Source organism: Peromyscus eremicus, chromosome 9 (assembly GCF_949786415.1).
Source record: "Peromyscus eremicus chromosome 9, PerEre_H2_v1, whole genome shotgun sequence".
Lineage (NCBI taxonomy): Eukaryota > Metazoa > Chordata > Mammalia > Rodentia > Cricetidae > Peromyscus > Peromyscus eremicus.
In genome coordinates, this window is record NC_081425.1 from 9,210,939 (window position 1) to 9,228,819 (window position 17,881).

The 17,881-nt window shown below is 37.9% G+C and overlaps 1 protein-coding gene across 1 annotated transcript in view; it reads right to left on the minus strand.

Annotated features, from left to right (window-relative positions):
* Gpc5 (glypican 5) overlaps nt 1-17,881 on the minus strand; it is a 646,525-nt gene that overhangs the window by 411,987 nt on the left and 216,657 nt on the right. The window contains exon 3 of the mRNA XM_059274285.1: nt 2,786-3,480. Coding sequence (XP_059130268.1) covers nt 2,786-3,480 — 695 coding nt within the window. The remainder of the gene's footprint in view (nt 1-2,785; nt 3,481-17,881) is intronic.

Here is a 17,881-nt window from a genome sequence, read left to right on the forward strand (position 1 = left end):
AGGCTGTTCTCAAGCCCCAGTACAACTCTTGCAACCACGAATGTGGAACCATAGTTCCCTTCCCTGGGGCAGCTCAACACTGGCTTTGTCAACAGTCGGTCATGGAAGGGAGAGAGCTGAACCATTGCCTAATTAGAGATTCTGGGACAAAGGGAGTCAGTGTCTGCTGAAGTTCCAACAGATATCTCCAAACCCATGGTCATACTGATGGCCCTGGGTAAACTCAGTGATTCACAAAACAAATGGATAGACAGGAATGTGGGACAGAGTTGTAGGAAGGAAGAGTAGACACAATAGGCAAGAGATGAGGGAAAGTGGCGGCAAGAATACTCAGTATTCCTTGCTGTGTGAAATCGTTAAAGAGCAGACTTTCTTACTAAACAGATTAAAGAGAAAGGGACAGACGGAGAGACAGGGAGTGATGGCTGTAATTGTTGACAAGGCAAATCTTACAAGGCCCGGTGCAGATAAGTGCAGTTGTGAGTTCACAATTGCAGTGTCCTTTGCGGCTCTTGACCCTGTCCTCTGGCTTGTATATACTTCCTATCCTCTTTTCACGGGATGAAAGCTTTCTATAAAATGTATTCTTAAAGCACAAACATGATAGTATTAATTTGAAATACAGAAGTAAACTGTTTAACCAAGGTTTGCCCAGACTAGGGAAAGAAAACATCAGGTGGTCACGTATCCAGCCCCAGCGATTGACCAATATTATCCCAACTAATCCATCCCTACCATCCGGGTCACACAAGCCAAATTCAGATCTAACACTGTTAGTAGCTTCCTGAGGCTCCTGGTAGAAAATGCTGGACTTAAAAGCATGCATGTCCATGGGAGTCCTGTGTTATTTCAGCCTTTGAAATAGGAAAAATAGATGAATTTCTACATGATGGATTTTAAGGACACAAAAAAGGCACTCTGGCTCTCAAAAATGTGTAACAAAAAGGACAAGTGTCAATTCTCTTACATATATCAGAAATTTCTGGCCCAAGATTCTAACGAGCATATCACAAATTAAATATAAAATCTGAGAACTGGAGAGATGGTTCAGGGGTGAAGAGCACTTGTTGCTCTTGGAAAAGAACTGGGTTTGAATCACAGCACCCACATGGCAGCTCACAAATGTCTATTACTTCCAGGAGCCTCTTCTGACTTCTGCAGACACCAGGCACACGCATAGTACATACATATACATGCAGGCAAAGTGCTCAGATACATAAAAATAATAAAATAAGTGAACAGTTTTTAAAAGAAAAAAATGAATTCTAGACTTGACTTCACATTTCTAAATACATATATTCCCTCTGGACATACTTGTCATCATAATATGAATATAATATTTCCCATCCAAATTTTAAAACTATAAATTCTTGTTGGTTTGTTAAGTCCTTTTAGAAGTCTATCCTATATTTTATTTACATAAATAGAGGATAGAAGACCAATAAATGAGGCTTATTACATCAAGTTGAGAACAAGTAAAGTAGGAGGACATTGAAAAGTGACTATGAAAAAACTACAGTATAAAGATAGAGGATAGATAGATATAGATGTTGATATGTTATATATATATTATTAAAATGTCGTAATGAAACCCATTATTCTGAACACTAATTGTAAAATGGCAAAATAAAGGTGTCTGTCACTAGATAGGGACATTCGGCAGAACACAATCTGTGAGTCGAAATCCAGTGAATACCACATGCTAATAATGCAACCACCAGAGGGCACCATTTCTAATTTTCTAAAGGCACCCAAGCAGCTCACAAAGGCTACAGAAAAAAACTTGAAGGTGCTGGTTAAACTCAAACTTTTCACGTCCACCTTCTACCAGAAATGAAGAGTTGACATTCAGATCTCGTGATGAGAATATTTGTTAAGTCAGTAAATCAATGTCAATACAGGAAGATGGATTGTCTTGGTACTAGAGAGTATTCGTTTTATTTCAGGAGAAATGATGTAGGAGAAACATTCACAGCACATCCTATTTCACTCTATGAAACATGAGAAGCTTTACTGACAGAGCCTGAGAATGTTTTTAAATAGCTCCACAGGAAGCTGGAGGAAGAGAAAACTCCTGCATCCCTTGCCTGATGGCTTTGTTTCAAAAGATTCTTATTTTGCTAGAAATAAAACGAGAGTGTACAGATCGGGTTCTGACAAACTGTCACTCCGTCACTTTGTCAAAATCCTAATAAATGCTTGTGCACACCGAGGTATCACATATTAACTTCATGAACACATAAGCAGTGTTTTCCCACTCTAAAGCCAGGAAGCTGCAAGAGCAGCCCCGCAATGGCAGCCTGTCTTTTTATACACAGGTCTAGAAACAGTTTGCACATGTAAGACCTTCTCGGAAAGAAATGCTGCAGAGGACACCAGCAGTATTGTCTTCCAAGCAATGAGGATATTAGGGTGTAGAGACTGAAAACTCTTACCTCCTTTCATGTTGCTAGTTAATTTTGCATTTGGCCTCAAATCGATGCTGTTCTTGATTTAAACGTAAGCTCTTCAAATTCACAAAACCATTGGAGAAACTCTGTACTTAATGAGTAAAGTGTTATTTTAGCTGTTAGGAATTTTGGTGTAAAATAGATATAATGTGATACTTTGAATCAAATATACCTATTCATTTATCTTGCTACTGTTTCTCAGGGAATGAATTTACTATGCTGATTTAAAAAAAGGGGGAAGAATAGGACAATAAAATATCACATAATTTTGGGTGTATCCTGACGAGTCTTTGCATTCTAGGAAATTAGCTGGGAGGCACAGAACAGCAGCTTACCTGGTCCAGTAGCTTCTGCCCATTGAGGTGCGCCTGCAGAACGGCATCATTGACAAGCAAGTGGAAGTTCAGGAGCACGTGTTCCACATCATAGGTCCCATGCATCGCATCTGACAACTCTTCCAAGGACCGGATATAAGCATGCCAGTGTGGATTAAGCTCTGTCATGTGGGCCAGGCAGCCCCTGACAACGTTAAGGCAGTACCCCATACAGGGCTTGCTGAGCATCAGGCTCTGACAGTGTGGGCAATACTGCATCCTCAGGAGGGCTCGACTGCACTCCTTGGAGAAGTGCATATGGTCCGTGGTATTGATGACTTCAATGCCCAGATTAAGGGCCTGCAGAAATGTGCGGCTGGGCAGCAGGGACCTCCCCATCTGCCCCATGACTCTTTTGGGAATATTGCCAAATGGACTAACATCCTGGCGGGCCATTCGGATACATTCTGAGTATTGCAGAGAACTGTCAGTCACACCAGGGTTTATGAGATGGTTGTAGACCAGAGGGAAAAGACTGTCAAAAAATCTGTTTACAAATTCTTCAGGATTAACATCTGCACCAAATAAATAGAGCCCTACTTCAGTGAAAAACTCCTGAATCGAAGCTGCAGCCTCCATTGCCATGTTCCGGTAGGTGTTGCAGAAAAGGATACTGGTGTAATTCTCTGCTTGTCGGATGAGCGTTTCCAGGGTCTCTGTAACACAGTAAACGTAAAGGAGAAGGCTTAGTACTCAAGGCAAGACATCGGTCCATCTGCCACATGCAGCAAATGAGTATAATGTACCATAACTACCCCAAGATAAACCCTGATGCCCAGTCTACCAAACTGATTTTTCCAAGGAGAACGGCAGCATGATAATGCCAATACACACCAATGCATTTCTGGGAGTGTATCTAAGCTGGCTAAAAAGTGCAGAAACCAAAAGTTAGTTACACAGGGTGGTAGTTTCTTGCTCATTTTTATTATACAGCTATTAATAGTCTGCTTATAAGAAGTTTGTTTTGTTTCATATCCTGGAGTCAATACTTACAAACTTGACAGCATATGATACTTGATTTCTTGTCTACTATATTCTCATAGTTTTTCCATCCTACTTTTATTTTCAAAATGAAAGTTTGTAGATATATATCAGTTATTTCTCAAGCAGGCAGATCCCAAAAGAACAGCTTGATAATCCACAGACCTTTTAATATTTTCAAACTTCAACATAATTAAAATATGCCACTACCCTACTCCTTCACTCCTTGTAAATTGCCGTGTCTTGTTAAGCAGTGAGAAATGTAAGTGATGCTACCTGAAGACAGTAGTTTGGAACCCTCTTATCCATTATACTTTGTTGTTCTTAATCTCTTCTTCAAAAGGCTGACTGTGGGATATTTTATTTGTTACCTAAGTAGTTGATGTTTTAAGACAAGCCAACCAAATCTAATATAGCCACAAAGAAAGGGATAATAATCTAAAAGGAAGAGATTGGAGTAATCATTGAGATCAAATGAAATTCCAAACCCTGGCTATTAAAGAGCAGTAAACCACCATGACTATTTGAGTAATTACATTTTATAATTAGACTAATTAATGACACTTGACTATATCGATATATAATTAATTATAAAATATATTCAATAAAATTATCTCCCATAGCAACAACCTCATAGTTATTTTTAATTGGGTTGTAAAAGACCACAGTCATAATTCAGTAATCCAATCACTGCCTGAGTATCTTATAAAAGAGATGGAGAAAAAGTAAAAAAAGAAATAACGGAAAGCAAATATACAAGTAGTGACTCCTAAGAAAGCAGAACTACACCGTGACTGTGCAACAGTGTCTTCTCAAAAAGGGAAGAACACAGTGAAGCGTGTTCTGAATTTCTCTGAGACTGACTGATAACTGCATTTCAGAGCTCAGTGTGAACTATCAGGGCATGCCTACCCTGCAATCAAAGGCAACTGCTTTGAAAGGCCACTGCACCTCTGTGTTCCCTCAAACAGATGACTACAAACTCTAGATTGCTAACAACGTAGGACTCGATTGTTCATACGCTGTCACGTGATACAGGTTATCAAACGTATTCTAGCAACTCAGGGAACATGGGAGGGGATGCAAGTGGGCTGGGAGCCACCATTAATACCGGATTCCCCCAAATGGCCAAACCAATGGTCTGTGTGAAGGCCCGTGCAGGCTGCAAGACCGCTTCAGAGACCTGTCCTAGTCCAGCAATCTATATGTCAGGCGCAGCTCATGTGATTCCCACATGGCCTGACTTAGAAGCACTGCAATGGCCAAGAACCAGCCCTCTCTGCTCCTAGAGCAGGTCAGAACCTGTCCCAGGAGGACAGCCCAACCCTCCAGTGGCATCTCAACCAGGACACTACTTTCCCAGACCCACAGAGTGACTGGGAGTGCCACACTGAACTCGGGGCTTGAACTAGAATAAAACATCTAAGTTTTCCATTTCCTCCATAGCATGGGCCCACTTTTCTCAGTTGCTTGTGTGTGGAAATTAATTATGACATAGGTCACAAGTAATTATATTTACATTAGTATTTAAACATCAATAACTACAAGTTAATTGCTTTTTAAGATAAATGAGACTAGATGAAAAGACACTCCCATATCACATGCATTCCTATGTATTTTCCACATATGGTTTTTACAGTGTTATGGATGTGTTCAGGAAACTGACACCAGCCATAGTACTCTTAGTTGAATGACACTTCAAGAGGATCAACACTGTTGATCCTGGCAACACAAATGCCTTGTCCTTTCTTTGACAACTCTAAATGATGCTCTGTGATTGTCTTTAATAGCCAAAAGTGAAATATAAAGTATTTCTTTTCAAATTCTAACATCATCCATTTGTAGCTACTAACTTAAGACAGTATGAAACTTGCTGGTGAATATCCATAACTATATATTTTGCATATTAACTTATTTTATGAAAACAAAATTAAAGAGGATGTATTTGGTACAGCCATTATAGTAAGTGTAGTGCATCCAAACACTATGTCTTTACTGAATTCACTCTGTACTATTGACAACATACTAACTTTGACTACCATTTGTGTGTGCCATTAAAAATACACAGTTCTGGCTGTATTTTATTTTAAGGTAGTTCTTCTTTGATTTAATTGTTATTTTCTAAGTGTCTAAACAAAATGAAATTTTGAAGTTGACTTTTTGTCACAATGTCACTAATGGACCACAGCATAGGGATTTATTTTGCTTTCAATTTGTATTACACCAAATACTTAAAGTGATTGGAATAAGCATATTTTGTGACTTTAGCCTAGTTTCTATATATTTTCACATATAAAAATACATAAAAATGAAAATCCTCATAATCCCAGTAACCAAGACCTCAGACAGGAGGATCATGATTTTGAAGTTGGTGTTTTCTAAATGTCAACCAGGTCACCCTGAGTTATGCAGGAAATCCTGTCTCAAAACAAAACAACTTAAAAAGTCAAACTTATTAGATGATTTTGGTCAATATTTTTTTTAATGTTGGGTAAACTCAAGGTGAGATTATAAAAATTAGTTCCATATATTAACTTTTAATTTACAAAATTACAATTTTTATCAATAGGCATTAACACTTTTCTTTTTAGAATTGACACTGTGGTATTACCAAGAATTTTAACGTTAAATGTAATTGACATGTAACAAAGCATTTGCTGCCTTGAAAAAGAATTTGTACATAACATCAGTGTGAACAGAAGGTAGGTTAGGTGATGAGTAATTTGTCTAGTGGCTTAACTGTGAAGAATAAGATGCATATTATATACAAAATTTTATTTTATGTGAAAAATCCACAGGGATGTCTTGCAAGCAGTATCTTTCTATCTTTGTGATATACATTGGAATGATCCATGAAAAAAAAAATAAACATTTGCCCACATTTGCTTAAGGAACTTAGTGCTGTGGAATATTAGTTAAAGATGTGTTACATTCTTTTATGCTGTGGAATGTTTGTTTAATGATGCAAAGATGTGTTACATTCTTTTAAGTTGCATTTGTTTAACTCTGTAAAGCTGTGTTACTGTGCCTGTCTAAAACATGTAATGGTTTAATAAAGATTTGAATAGCCCAATAGCTGGACAGGAGAAATAGGCAGGACTGGCAGGCAGAGAGAATAAATATAAGGAGAAAAAGAGAGAAGAGGGAGCAAGTGAAAAAAGGAGAAGGAGGTAAGGATGCCAGGAGCCAGCCACCCGGCCACACAACCAGCCATGGAGTAAGAAGGAAAGAAAAGTATATAGAATAGAAAAAGGTAAAAGCCCAGAGGCAAAAGATAGATGGGATAATTTAAGAAAAGCTGACTAGAAACAAGCCAAGCTAAGGCTGAGCATTTTCAAGTAAGAATAAGTCTCAGTGAATTTATTTGAGAAATGGGTGAAAGGCCTCCAAAGAATGAAAATAAAAACCAATTACAATTTAGTGAGAAAATTACCCAAAACCCTTCTCTGCTTTGTGTTTGCCATTGAGTATTTCAGTAGGCATCTCCTCCCAATGAAATCAGATGAAATCTATGAAGCCAAAATCATGTCTTGTTTCCTTCTTAATGCCAAGTGGTAGAAAGAAGAAAAGGCAGCAATCTAATTACAATTTGATTAAAAGATATAATTCCTCCTAAATTTATGGGAAAATTCACTTATCTAAACATAAAACCATTTGTGTATAATCTCACAGAGACATGTGTTTAAATGTCTGAAGTTCATGTGCATCTATTTCAATTATTGGCTTTAGGCCGGGCGGTGGTGGCGCATGCCTTTAATCCCAGCACTCGGGAGGCAGTGGCAGGCAGATTTCTGTGAGTTCGAGGCCAGCCTGGGCTACCAAGTGAGTCCCAGGAAAGGCGCAAAGCTACACAGAGAAACCCTGTCTCGAAAAACCAAAAAAAAAAAAAAAATTATTGGCTTTAGCATTCAGTGATAACTGCATGGTAAAACACAAGTATAGAAACTTTACTTCAGGTGTCCCAGTCCCCATCCCCATCACAGGTATTTTATCATACATGTAAATGATTATTGACATATAAGTCAAGAATTTTTAAATTCAAATTAAATACTGAAAATAAAGTGAGGTGACCTTGATAAGAAATTAAATTTAACAAACTGAAGTCAACAAAGACTCTTATGTGAGTGACTTTTGGCAGCAAGAGAAAAGTCATCTTCATGGGGCTTTTATTATTTTAAAGATAAATTGACTCCATAGGTAACAATCACAAAACAATAGTTTCAACAACCTCTCCAGCATAACATGAACAGACAATTTGGGGGTCTTAATACATTTTAATTTTTTAAGCCTTTGAACATGTTAAAACACAAAATATGAAGTGTTATTTTCAAGGTAAGACTACAGATGTCCCCAGCTAGAGCAATGAAACATGAGAAGAAATAAAACCATGTCAGCCACGGAGAATCAGCTGATGCTTAGCATGTGTATTTAGGTTACTGAGATATTTTCAGAGTGACTTTACATTTTTGCACATCAGAGTTCCAAAGTCCCAGAATATGTAACTGCAACAAAACTTTCCTTACTACTCAGTTACTTCCAAGCTGCATTGTGCCTGATGATATTCATCCCCATTCATTACATTTTAGAGAGACAAACAGATGGATAGAATTTAAGAATAATTTCTCAATAGTTTTATCATGCATATATTAAAATAAATTTTAACTCTATCTCAAGCTTTAGAAAATGCTTTCCAATGATTTCAACAGTACCACATTTAATAATCCTGTTACTCTTCTGAAGAGCACTAAAGGTATAAGAACTGTTGTCATAAGAACTCACATAAAAAACACAGCAATTACTTATTTTTCCAGCTTGGAAATGTTTATGATGAATTTGTTCTTCCATTTGCATATTTCCTCAAGTTTTTCAGGAAAGTAAAATGTGTAATAAATGTTCTCTGGAATATTGATTTAATGACATTTAAATGCTATGCATTATGATTTGTAATATAATTCTTCAGAAATTAGTCATCTGTATAAATAAACAGTGACTGGGATATTAATCTGCATCACTAAGAATTAGCATATTGGTCATTAATCTACTAAGACAAGCACTGCAAGGAAAAATGCTTTCTCAACTTTTCTTCCTTTATTTCCCTCTTTGTTAATTTGATGATCACAGTGCATTACACTTACTTCTAATAGTTCTGCATTCATTTATGTTCCAAAGTTAATACAGATTCTAGTAAAAAATATACTTAATAAAGCACTTGCATAGGGCCAAATGACCATCTCTGTGTGTGTGTCTATGTGTATACGAAAACAATCACTTCACACATTGTAGAATGAAGAATTTAAATAAAAATTTCTAGTTGCTTTAAAATACACTCAAAGAAACAATACAGAGACAAGGAACAGCTTCAAATAAACTATTTCTTGCTAATTATGTAATGTGGACTTTAAAAGAACAAATAAACCAGCACCTTTAGTGATGGCTTTCCTCCTCTCTCTGATTTGTAATTTTGGTTAGTTTCATGTTCTAGGACATAGATCTATTTTATTTAAACAAAATATACCACTTTAACAAACCATAATTCCTGCTGTCATTTCTCTTTTTGATATCTCAAGAAAATAAAATGTTTGGCTTCCCCTGGCACATTGTCCATTTCCTGAAATACATTAAAATCTCATTTCTTTCGACATTCATTCCTTCATTCATCCACCGAGCCACTATTTTTAGAATGTGTTCTAGACACTGAAGCTGGAGCTGAGTAGTCCATACACGTTTATGTGTTAGGAAGATTAGGATCTATAGAGTAGAAAAATAGAAAAGCAAACAAATGGCTATTGTCAAGTATCACAGGGAAAGCCAAAGAGCAAACCCCAAATGTGACAGGAAATAGCTCTAAGTCAATTTATCATTAAACTGTTCGAAGTAGGAAACTTTCTGAGTTTACCAAATACACCCAACCTAGACATCATATTTATTCCTGTGACAGATTTAAATATATATTTATGCAAATGAATTTAAACAAAAATGATTTCCTGCTTTATGGCTATCTTAAACAAGATGAACAAGAAAGCTTTCTCTAAGAATGTAGCATTTGAGAGGGGATTTTCATGAGGAAAGAGCCTAGTATGGGAAGATAAGAATCTGGCAAGATCAGAGGACCTGGAACTCAAAGTTTGAGGTGTGCAGAAACCCATCACCAGAACATACAGAATATCATCAATGTGATTGGCGCCCTGAAAGGAAAAGCAAGAGAAAGCAGTGAACCAACAGACAGGAGGCAGATCACAGAGTGACTCGCAGCCCATTATGAGAGGTAAAGACAATAGATGAGCAATGGAAGTTACCAGAGAACTTTCTACAGAAGAGCAAAGTGTCATGCTTTGTGTTTTAATGGATTTAAGGGTGAAGTATAGACCATCAGAGCCAAGGCAAGGGAAAGCAGGGAGCTCAATTAAAGATGACAGAGGTCTGGGTGACACACATCTGTGTGTCGGACTATCCTCTCGGTGGTGGGATGCACAGCTGTAAGAGAGCACATTAGCCATATGTGAAAAATAGTTAAAAGGATTTGCTTCTGTTCTGAGGAGTATAAGAGAAAGAGGTAGAGGAACACATGTTCTGGAGCCCAGGCCTGAGCAGTTGGATTCTCGATGGTACTATTTACAGAGAAAGGCCAGACTATGGGGCACCATGTCCAAGTTAGAAAATCGAGGATAAGATTAAAATGCCAATCAGGAATTGAAATGAAGTTTATTGGTGTATACTGAAGGAAAATAATAAAAGTTTGAAGGGAGAAGTTGAAGCTGTTTGTACAAATTTGGGTACGAGAAAGCAATAAATGTCATGGTACTAGATGAACTAAAAGACAGGCCAAAAGAAAAGAAAAGAAAAGAAAATATGAATTACTAGAAAGTAGAAAGAGAATAGAAGTCAATAAAGTAAAAGAAAAAAAGAAAGGAGAGTATCCCTGGGGTCAAGGGAAGGAAATTCTTCTTCTGTCTTTCATATCAAAGGCCACAAGGACAACTGAGATAAGGAGTGCCAACAACTGCTGACAAGAGGTTGGCTCCTGTGGGAGCTGCCCGGAAGAATGAACCCAAGAAAGAGAGAAGACGCTTCCAGCAAGAGCTGGCTGTGGAGACATAGAACCAGGGCAGGCACTCGATGGGGATCTGTAGTCAAAGATTTTGTTGTTCTGAGAAGGGTCAATCTTCTTCAGTCTCCTCTGGGGATAAAGTGATAACTGAGCAGTAGAGATGGGATTGAGATAAAAATCATTTGAATAAGCTAAAAGATGTGATCCTAGACCCTCATGGGAAATCCAAATACTTGACATTTCATAGGTGTGCAAGTTGCCAAGACTGACAGCAAGAGAAGTAATGGAAAGAGAATCTCACAATGTGTTCAACTATGGAATTGGTTCGAGAGATTTCTGGCAGTGTTTCTTACCAAATGTAATAGCTACTTCTCGAAACTCAGATTCCCCTGTTCCCTCCAGCCTTTAAATCTGGAGCCAATGATCATACTACATTCTATAATCATGAAATATTTATTCCTTTCCTTAGCCAGCATTTAAAAGCAGTAGTCTTGGAAATATATCATCTTCTTTAAAACACAGCACCACTTTTAAAAATGTTGTGTTTATTATTGTGTGGATGCATGTGCACCATGTGGGTGGCAGACATGCCACATCATGCATGTGGAACTCAAAGATCAAGTTTGCAAAGCTGGTTCTCTCCTTCCGTCTTTGCATAGGTTCTGGAGATCAATCTTAGATCACCAGGCTTGCACGCAAGCTTCCTTACCTGCTGAGTGGTTGTGGGGGTTTGAATGAGAATGACTCCTATAGGCTCATATATTTTAATGCTTAATCCCTAGTTGGTAGAACTGTACGGGGGGGGGGGAGATTAAGAGGTGTGGCATTATTGGAAGAGGTATGCCACTTGGGGCAACCTTTGAAGTTTCAAAAGACTCACATCACTGCCAGTGTGCCATCCTCCTTGCCTCATGCTTCTGGATCAAGATATAAGCTCTCAGTAATTACTCTGGCACTACACCTGTCTGCCTGGTGCCATTCTCCCCACCATAATGATAATGGACCCAACTGTCTGACACAGTAAGCCCCCAACAGATTCATTCTTCAATAAGTTGCCTTGGTCATGGAGTCTCATCACAGCACCAGAAAAGTAACTAATACAGACATCTTACTAGTCCTTCATTTATGATATCAAATGATACTACAAACTGCTGATTTCTACATCTACAAATGTAGTTTAATATTTCTGAGTTTTTTCTTTATCTCAGGACCCCTTATGTTTATAAGAATTTATCAAGAAGCTTGAAGTCATTTTGTCCCAGTGAGATGTATGTATATGTACATATGCATTCATATAAATATGTACATATTTCTAATTTCATTTCTATTGCTATGGTACAATACTCTGACCAAAAGCAACTTTATGAAAGAAAGGGTTTTTGTTGTTGTTTGGTTTTTTGTTTTTGTTGCTGTTTTGTTTTAGTTTTTGGTTGTTTTGTTTGTTTATTTGTTTGTTTGCTTGCTTGTTGGCTTATAATACAAGATTACAGCCCATCACTGGGGGTAAATTAAGGCATGCATTCAAGAAGGTAGTCACATTCCATCCACAGTCAAGAACAGAGAGAAAGAGATGCACCTACTATAGGCTGGGTCACCTAACAATTGAAACAATCCCCCACAGACATGCCCAGAAGCTAATCCAACCTAGATAATTCTTCATTGAGATTCTTTCCAGGTGAATCCATGTTGTGTCAAGTGAAAGTAAAACTAACCAGTATGTGTATGTGTTTGTGTGTGTGTGTGTGTGTGTGTGTGTGTGTGTGTGTGTATACATGTGACTTAAATATTTATTCAAACTAGAAAGGGAACTAAATATGTAATTGCATTAGAAGAATAAGTAGTTACTTTTGAGTCTCTATACGTGTAATGCATGACTGAACACCTTACAGGAAGAGGTAGAGAAGACATGGTAGAGTTTATGGCAGCAGAAGCCTGTGTCCAAGACTTTTTACACTACCATAAGACAGAACAAAGAGCAGGTGGTAGCTGGTAGCTATCAAAAACCAGGCTTTTGAGACCTACTTGTAACAAGTAGGCCAGCCCTTGTAAAGGTTCAAATGAGCCTGGAGAGGGGCATGGCAAACTCAAATTATGACAAATAGATTACTTATTTTATAAAGAAAAATGTCTACATTTCCAAAAAGAAAAAAGAAAACTTTAGTGAGAACACTATCATTGTTGTACATCATTGCAAATTCCAGTAATGTCTGGCTTAATGGGAGAGACTTGATGGAAACTCTAACAGTTGGTAGTTTTGCTTGCGAAATATGAAAAAGAAATTCAACATCACACAGATATTTGACATTATTTAAGACTGTTGTTAACATTATTTTGCGTTATATAAAAACAAGGTTATTAGATGTTTGTCCAAGGTTAGTTGCAACATTAAAGTCTAGGAATGGGCTTTCTTTACTATGTTAATTAAAATCCATTTTGCTTTTTTGCATTATAAATTATTCTGTTATTCATGATAAAATCTGTCATGTACTGACATTTGAAAAATGTTGGTACACAGGTTATATATATTTCTCTAAGGTTGACACACTTCTCCACATTGTAAGTATGACAAAATCTTCTCATGGGAAAAATAAATTTATTATCTAAATATTCAAGTTTATCTTAAAGTTAAATTCTGATCACTACGGTTTGGATAAATGTTTCCCGAAGGTACATGTATAAAAGACCTGGTCTCCAAGGCTGGGTAATTGCCTCAGCAGTTAGATGGTATTGTGTTCCCCAAAATATTGTGCACCCTAATAAACTTATCTGGGGTCAGAGAACAGAACAGCCACTAGATACAGAGGCTAGAAAATTGGGCCACTCACACCTTTAATCCTAGCATTCCAGAGGCAGAAATCCGTCTGGATCTCTGTGAGTTCAAGGCCACATTGGAAACAGTCAGGCATGGTGACACATGCCTTTAATCCCAGAAAGTGAGTCTTTAATCCCAGGAAGTGAGGGCAGAAAGCAGAAAGGTATATTATTGGTGAAATTATTAAGGCCACTCCATGTAGTTAAAAGGGAGGTTTATTTTGTGGGGTAACTTGCAAGTGAAGGGATTGTTTACAGGGTCTGGGAAAGGTGTAGCGCAGTTCGGTGGTGTTCTCTGGAGAACTCTGCTAGGTCTACTTCCAGGAACCAAGAAAGCCGACACATCCGGATCTTGGGTCTTGAGGGCCCTCTCTTGGCCCTGCCTTGTAGGCATGACAGTTACCAAAGCCTCAATGGGGGTTGGAACTTCCAGATCAAAGCTGGAATGGCTACTCACTACAGTATATAAGGTGTGAAAACCAGGAACTAGGCTGGTTAAGAATTCAGGCTTTTGAGAAGCAGTTCAGCTGAGATTCATTTGGATAAGGACTCAGAGGCTTCCAGTCTGAGGAAACAGGATCAGCTGAGGAACTGGCGAGGTAAGGTAGCTGTGGCTTGTTCTGCTTCTCTGATCTTCCAGTGTTCACCCCAATACCTGGCCTCAGGTTTGATTTTATTAATAAGTACCTTTAAGATTCCTGCTACAGTTAGGAGTACTTGCTGCTTTTGTAGAGGACCAAGGTTTAGTTCCTAGCACCCACATGATGGCTCACAATTGTCCATATCTCCAGTTTCAGAGGATTCAATGCTCTCTTCTGGTCTCTGTGGGCACTGCATGCACATACCTGTATTCAGGTGAAACCCTCATATGCATAAAATAAGACCTGATTCCCAGAATGACCTTAATGTCATTTGTGGAAAAAAGGGACTTTGGTGAAATCTTTAGTTCATACAAAATGGGGTAGGGAAGATCATTGTAGGGCTTTAGTCCCATCACCACCTACACACACATTTGGGGCTCTATGGCTGATGCGGTAACCAATTTTGCTATGATATCCATTCCCACCATGATGTGTGACTTCCTTCAGCCCAAAATCATGGAGCCTATGACCATGGACTTGTACCACCAAAACTACAATCCATAATAAACCTTCCTTCTATGTAAGTTAGATATCTCAACTATTTCATTATAGTGATAAAAGGTCTACTAATGATAGGTCAACTATCATTAACAAAATATAGAGTAAATCTATTACCTTGATATTATAAACTCATTTGTTCAATCTTAAAAAAATGTTTGCCAAATCACAAATCTGAGTCACTATAACTTGGTTTTTTTTTTGAAGAAATAAAATGGTATTTGTGGCAAAAAGTGTGGTTAGTTGAACCAGTATCTCAAATAACTGCAAAAGTGGTCTTTATTGAGATATCCATTATGTTTGATCAGAAAACAGATATGCTTTATGTATTTTTCTCATTTTATCACACCCACTGTGAAAAAATGTGTTAGTGGACCCGAAAGTGTGTAGTTAGCAAAATGAATAATATTTCTTTGTTCATCAGGATATTGTCAAATAAAACTGCAATTTTAAACACTATGTCATTTGAGAGAAAATGGCCCCCAAAGGGAGTGGCAATATTAGAAGGTGTGGCTTTGTTGTAGTAGGTATGGCCTTGTTGGAAGAAGTGTGTCACTGTGGAGGTGGGCTTTGAGGTCTCATATTTGCTCAAGCCATACCCAGTGTTTCAGACAATTTCTTGTTGCCTGTCAGTGAAGATGTAAGAACTCTCAGCTCCTTCTCTAGCACCATGTCTGCCTACATGCTGCCTTGCTTCCCACTATGACAATAATGGACTGAACCTCTGAAACTGTGAGCCACCCCAATTAAATGTTTTCCTTTATAAGAGTTGCCATGGTCATGGTGTCTCTTCACAGCAATAGAAACGACATTCTGAACTGAAAGGAAACTGATGTGAACTAGATTGACATATGCTCTCCTACTACATAAGAACTCACCTCAATCTTTCCTTTTACACTAACATTCAACAGATACACAGAAGGACAGTTTCTACCTAAACACTCCTAGTGTCTTCCACTAGCTACTCTGTTTAATTTCCTTAGCCATCATATTTATTTTAGATGAACACATATGTTACCAATAATATCTTCCATTTGAGGAATTATCATTATTTATATGTGCTTCTTAGTGTTAGAAAATTCTGTGGATAATTTTCCCAAAAGCAGTTTACTAATGTGCATCATAGTCTCTTACACCTTCCTCATGTTCATGCCATAGCTATTGCAACCGTCCTTACGGGGCTGCTGTTAAAAACCACATCTGTCTTTTCCTGTTAAGCTGTAATAAACATTAAGGAGTTGAAGTGCACAACACAAGAAGCCATAGGAAAGTCTATGTCATATGAAAATTCATATGAATTTACTGAACCTCAGTATTGATGTGTTCCAGTACTCACATGCCTTATACACAGAAACTTTGAAAAGTTCTCTAATTTCAGTCTGGAACCTGGTGATTTTCAAACATCTTGGCCATGACCCCAACAGATCTGCTAGATCACATTGCCAAGAGTCCATTTGAGTGTTTCCTAACTTACAGGCCACCAAACAGAGAGAGAAAGAATTGGAAGTATCCACTACTGAGTTCCAGACAGTTTAATAAATACACTGCTACTACCTTGACAGGAGAAACTCCTGCAGAAGCCAGGCAATCTTTTAGACCATTACATTCTTTCCAAATAGTAGGAGGAAAAATTGCAATACTTTCTGATAACTGAAATGGGTTATAAAGCACAAAATCAATCAGACCAGGAGGAGTCCGCTTCACTACAGAATGCATTCTTGCTTTCATAGCTGTTCCCACAAAGTACTCCACCAGTAGCACAGTCAGAAGTATAAAGAACAGAGAGTTACAATTATGTGATTAACACTAGGCTGAGGGCAGTTCTTTCTAAATTCACTAGAAATCTAAATTTTATTTCATTTTTTAAATGTATTACACAGAGTTTGTGTGTGTGTATGTGTGTGTGTGTGTGTGTGTGTGTGTGTGTGTGTGTGTACATGTGCTTATCCATGTTCATGCATGTGCAATGGCCATATCTGGAGGTCATAGGCCTTGCTGACATCTATTCTTTCCATCTGCCATGTAGGCTCTGGAGAGCTAGCTCAGGGTGTTCAGATTTGGCAAGTGGCCTTATCCACCAATGCATCTCACCAGCCTGAGCTATAATCTGAAAAATACACTTCAAAGATATTAGATTTTATTAATCTAAATTTTAAATTGTGAATTCAATGATATTAAATATAGATTTTTTCCTATAGAAATGTCTCAATTCTAAAGAAATTGTCTTCCATTTTATTGGTTTTAAAATAAGGGTGGAAAGTTATAATTGCTACTGCCTAGCACAGTAACGACAAAGTGTTTGCAGTGTAGGAACAGAAAAGAACTTAACAGATACAGAACACAGCACCCCAAAGGCCTTCATCACCAGCCCCAGAACTTTGGTCTCCATTCTATTCCATACAGATTGAAACTTCCTAACTGTTCTCACTCCATGCTGCCATGTTTAATGCAGCCCAAACAGTGGCTATGTAGCTAACATATCAAATCCCATACACCTGGAGCAAGAGAAAAATCTGTCTCTTAAAGTGTGTGTGTGTGTGTGTGTGTGTGTGTGTGTGTGTGTGTGTGTGTGTGCATGTTTAAATTTGAAAGCCATTACAATGAAGGCAGCATCACTGAGGAAGGAACTCATCAGTGAGAACTTTAAGAATCTCACTGAATCCTGTATAGCTCCTCAGCATCGCCCTACTTTGGATTCCTTTTATTTTTGAGATTATAATACAATTTCATCATTTCTTCCTCCCTCCAAATCCTCCAATATACCCTTTGTTGTTCTTTTTCAAATGCATGGCCTCTTTTTTTTTCATTAATTGTTATATGTATATGTGCATATACATATATATTCTTAAATATAACCTGCTCAGACTGTATAATGTTACTCAGATGTATGCTTTCAGGACCGACTATTAGGTGTTGGAGAACACACTGATGGGATCTTTCCTTTAGAAGACTTTCTCCTGCTTTAAGAATTTCTTACTTGCCTGTAGTTCTTTGTGGAGGGCTGAGGCCTCCAGGGCTTATCTCAAGTCCACTTTGGCTTGTCTGTCAGTGTTAGTACTGTTCAGCTCACATTTGGGC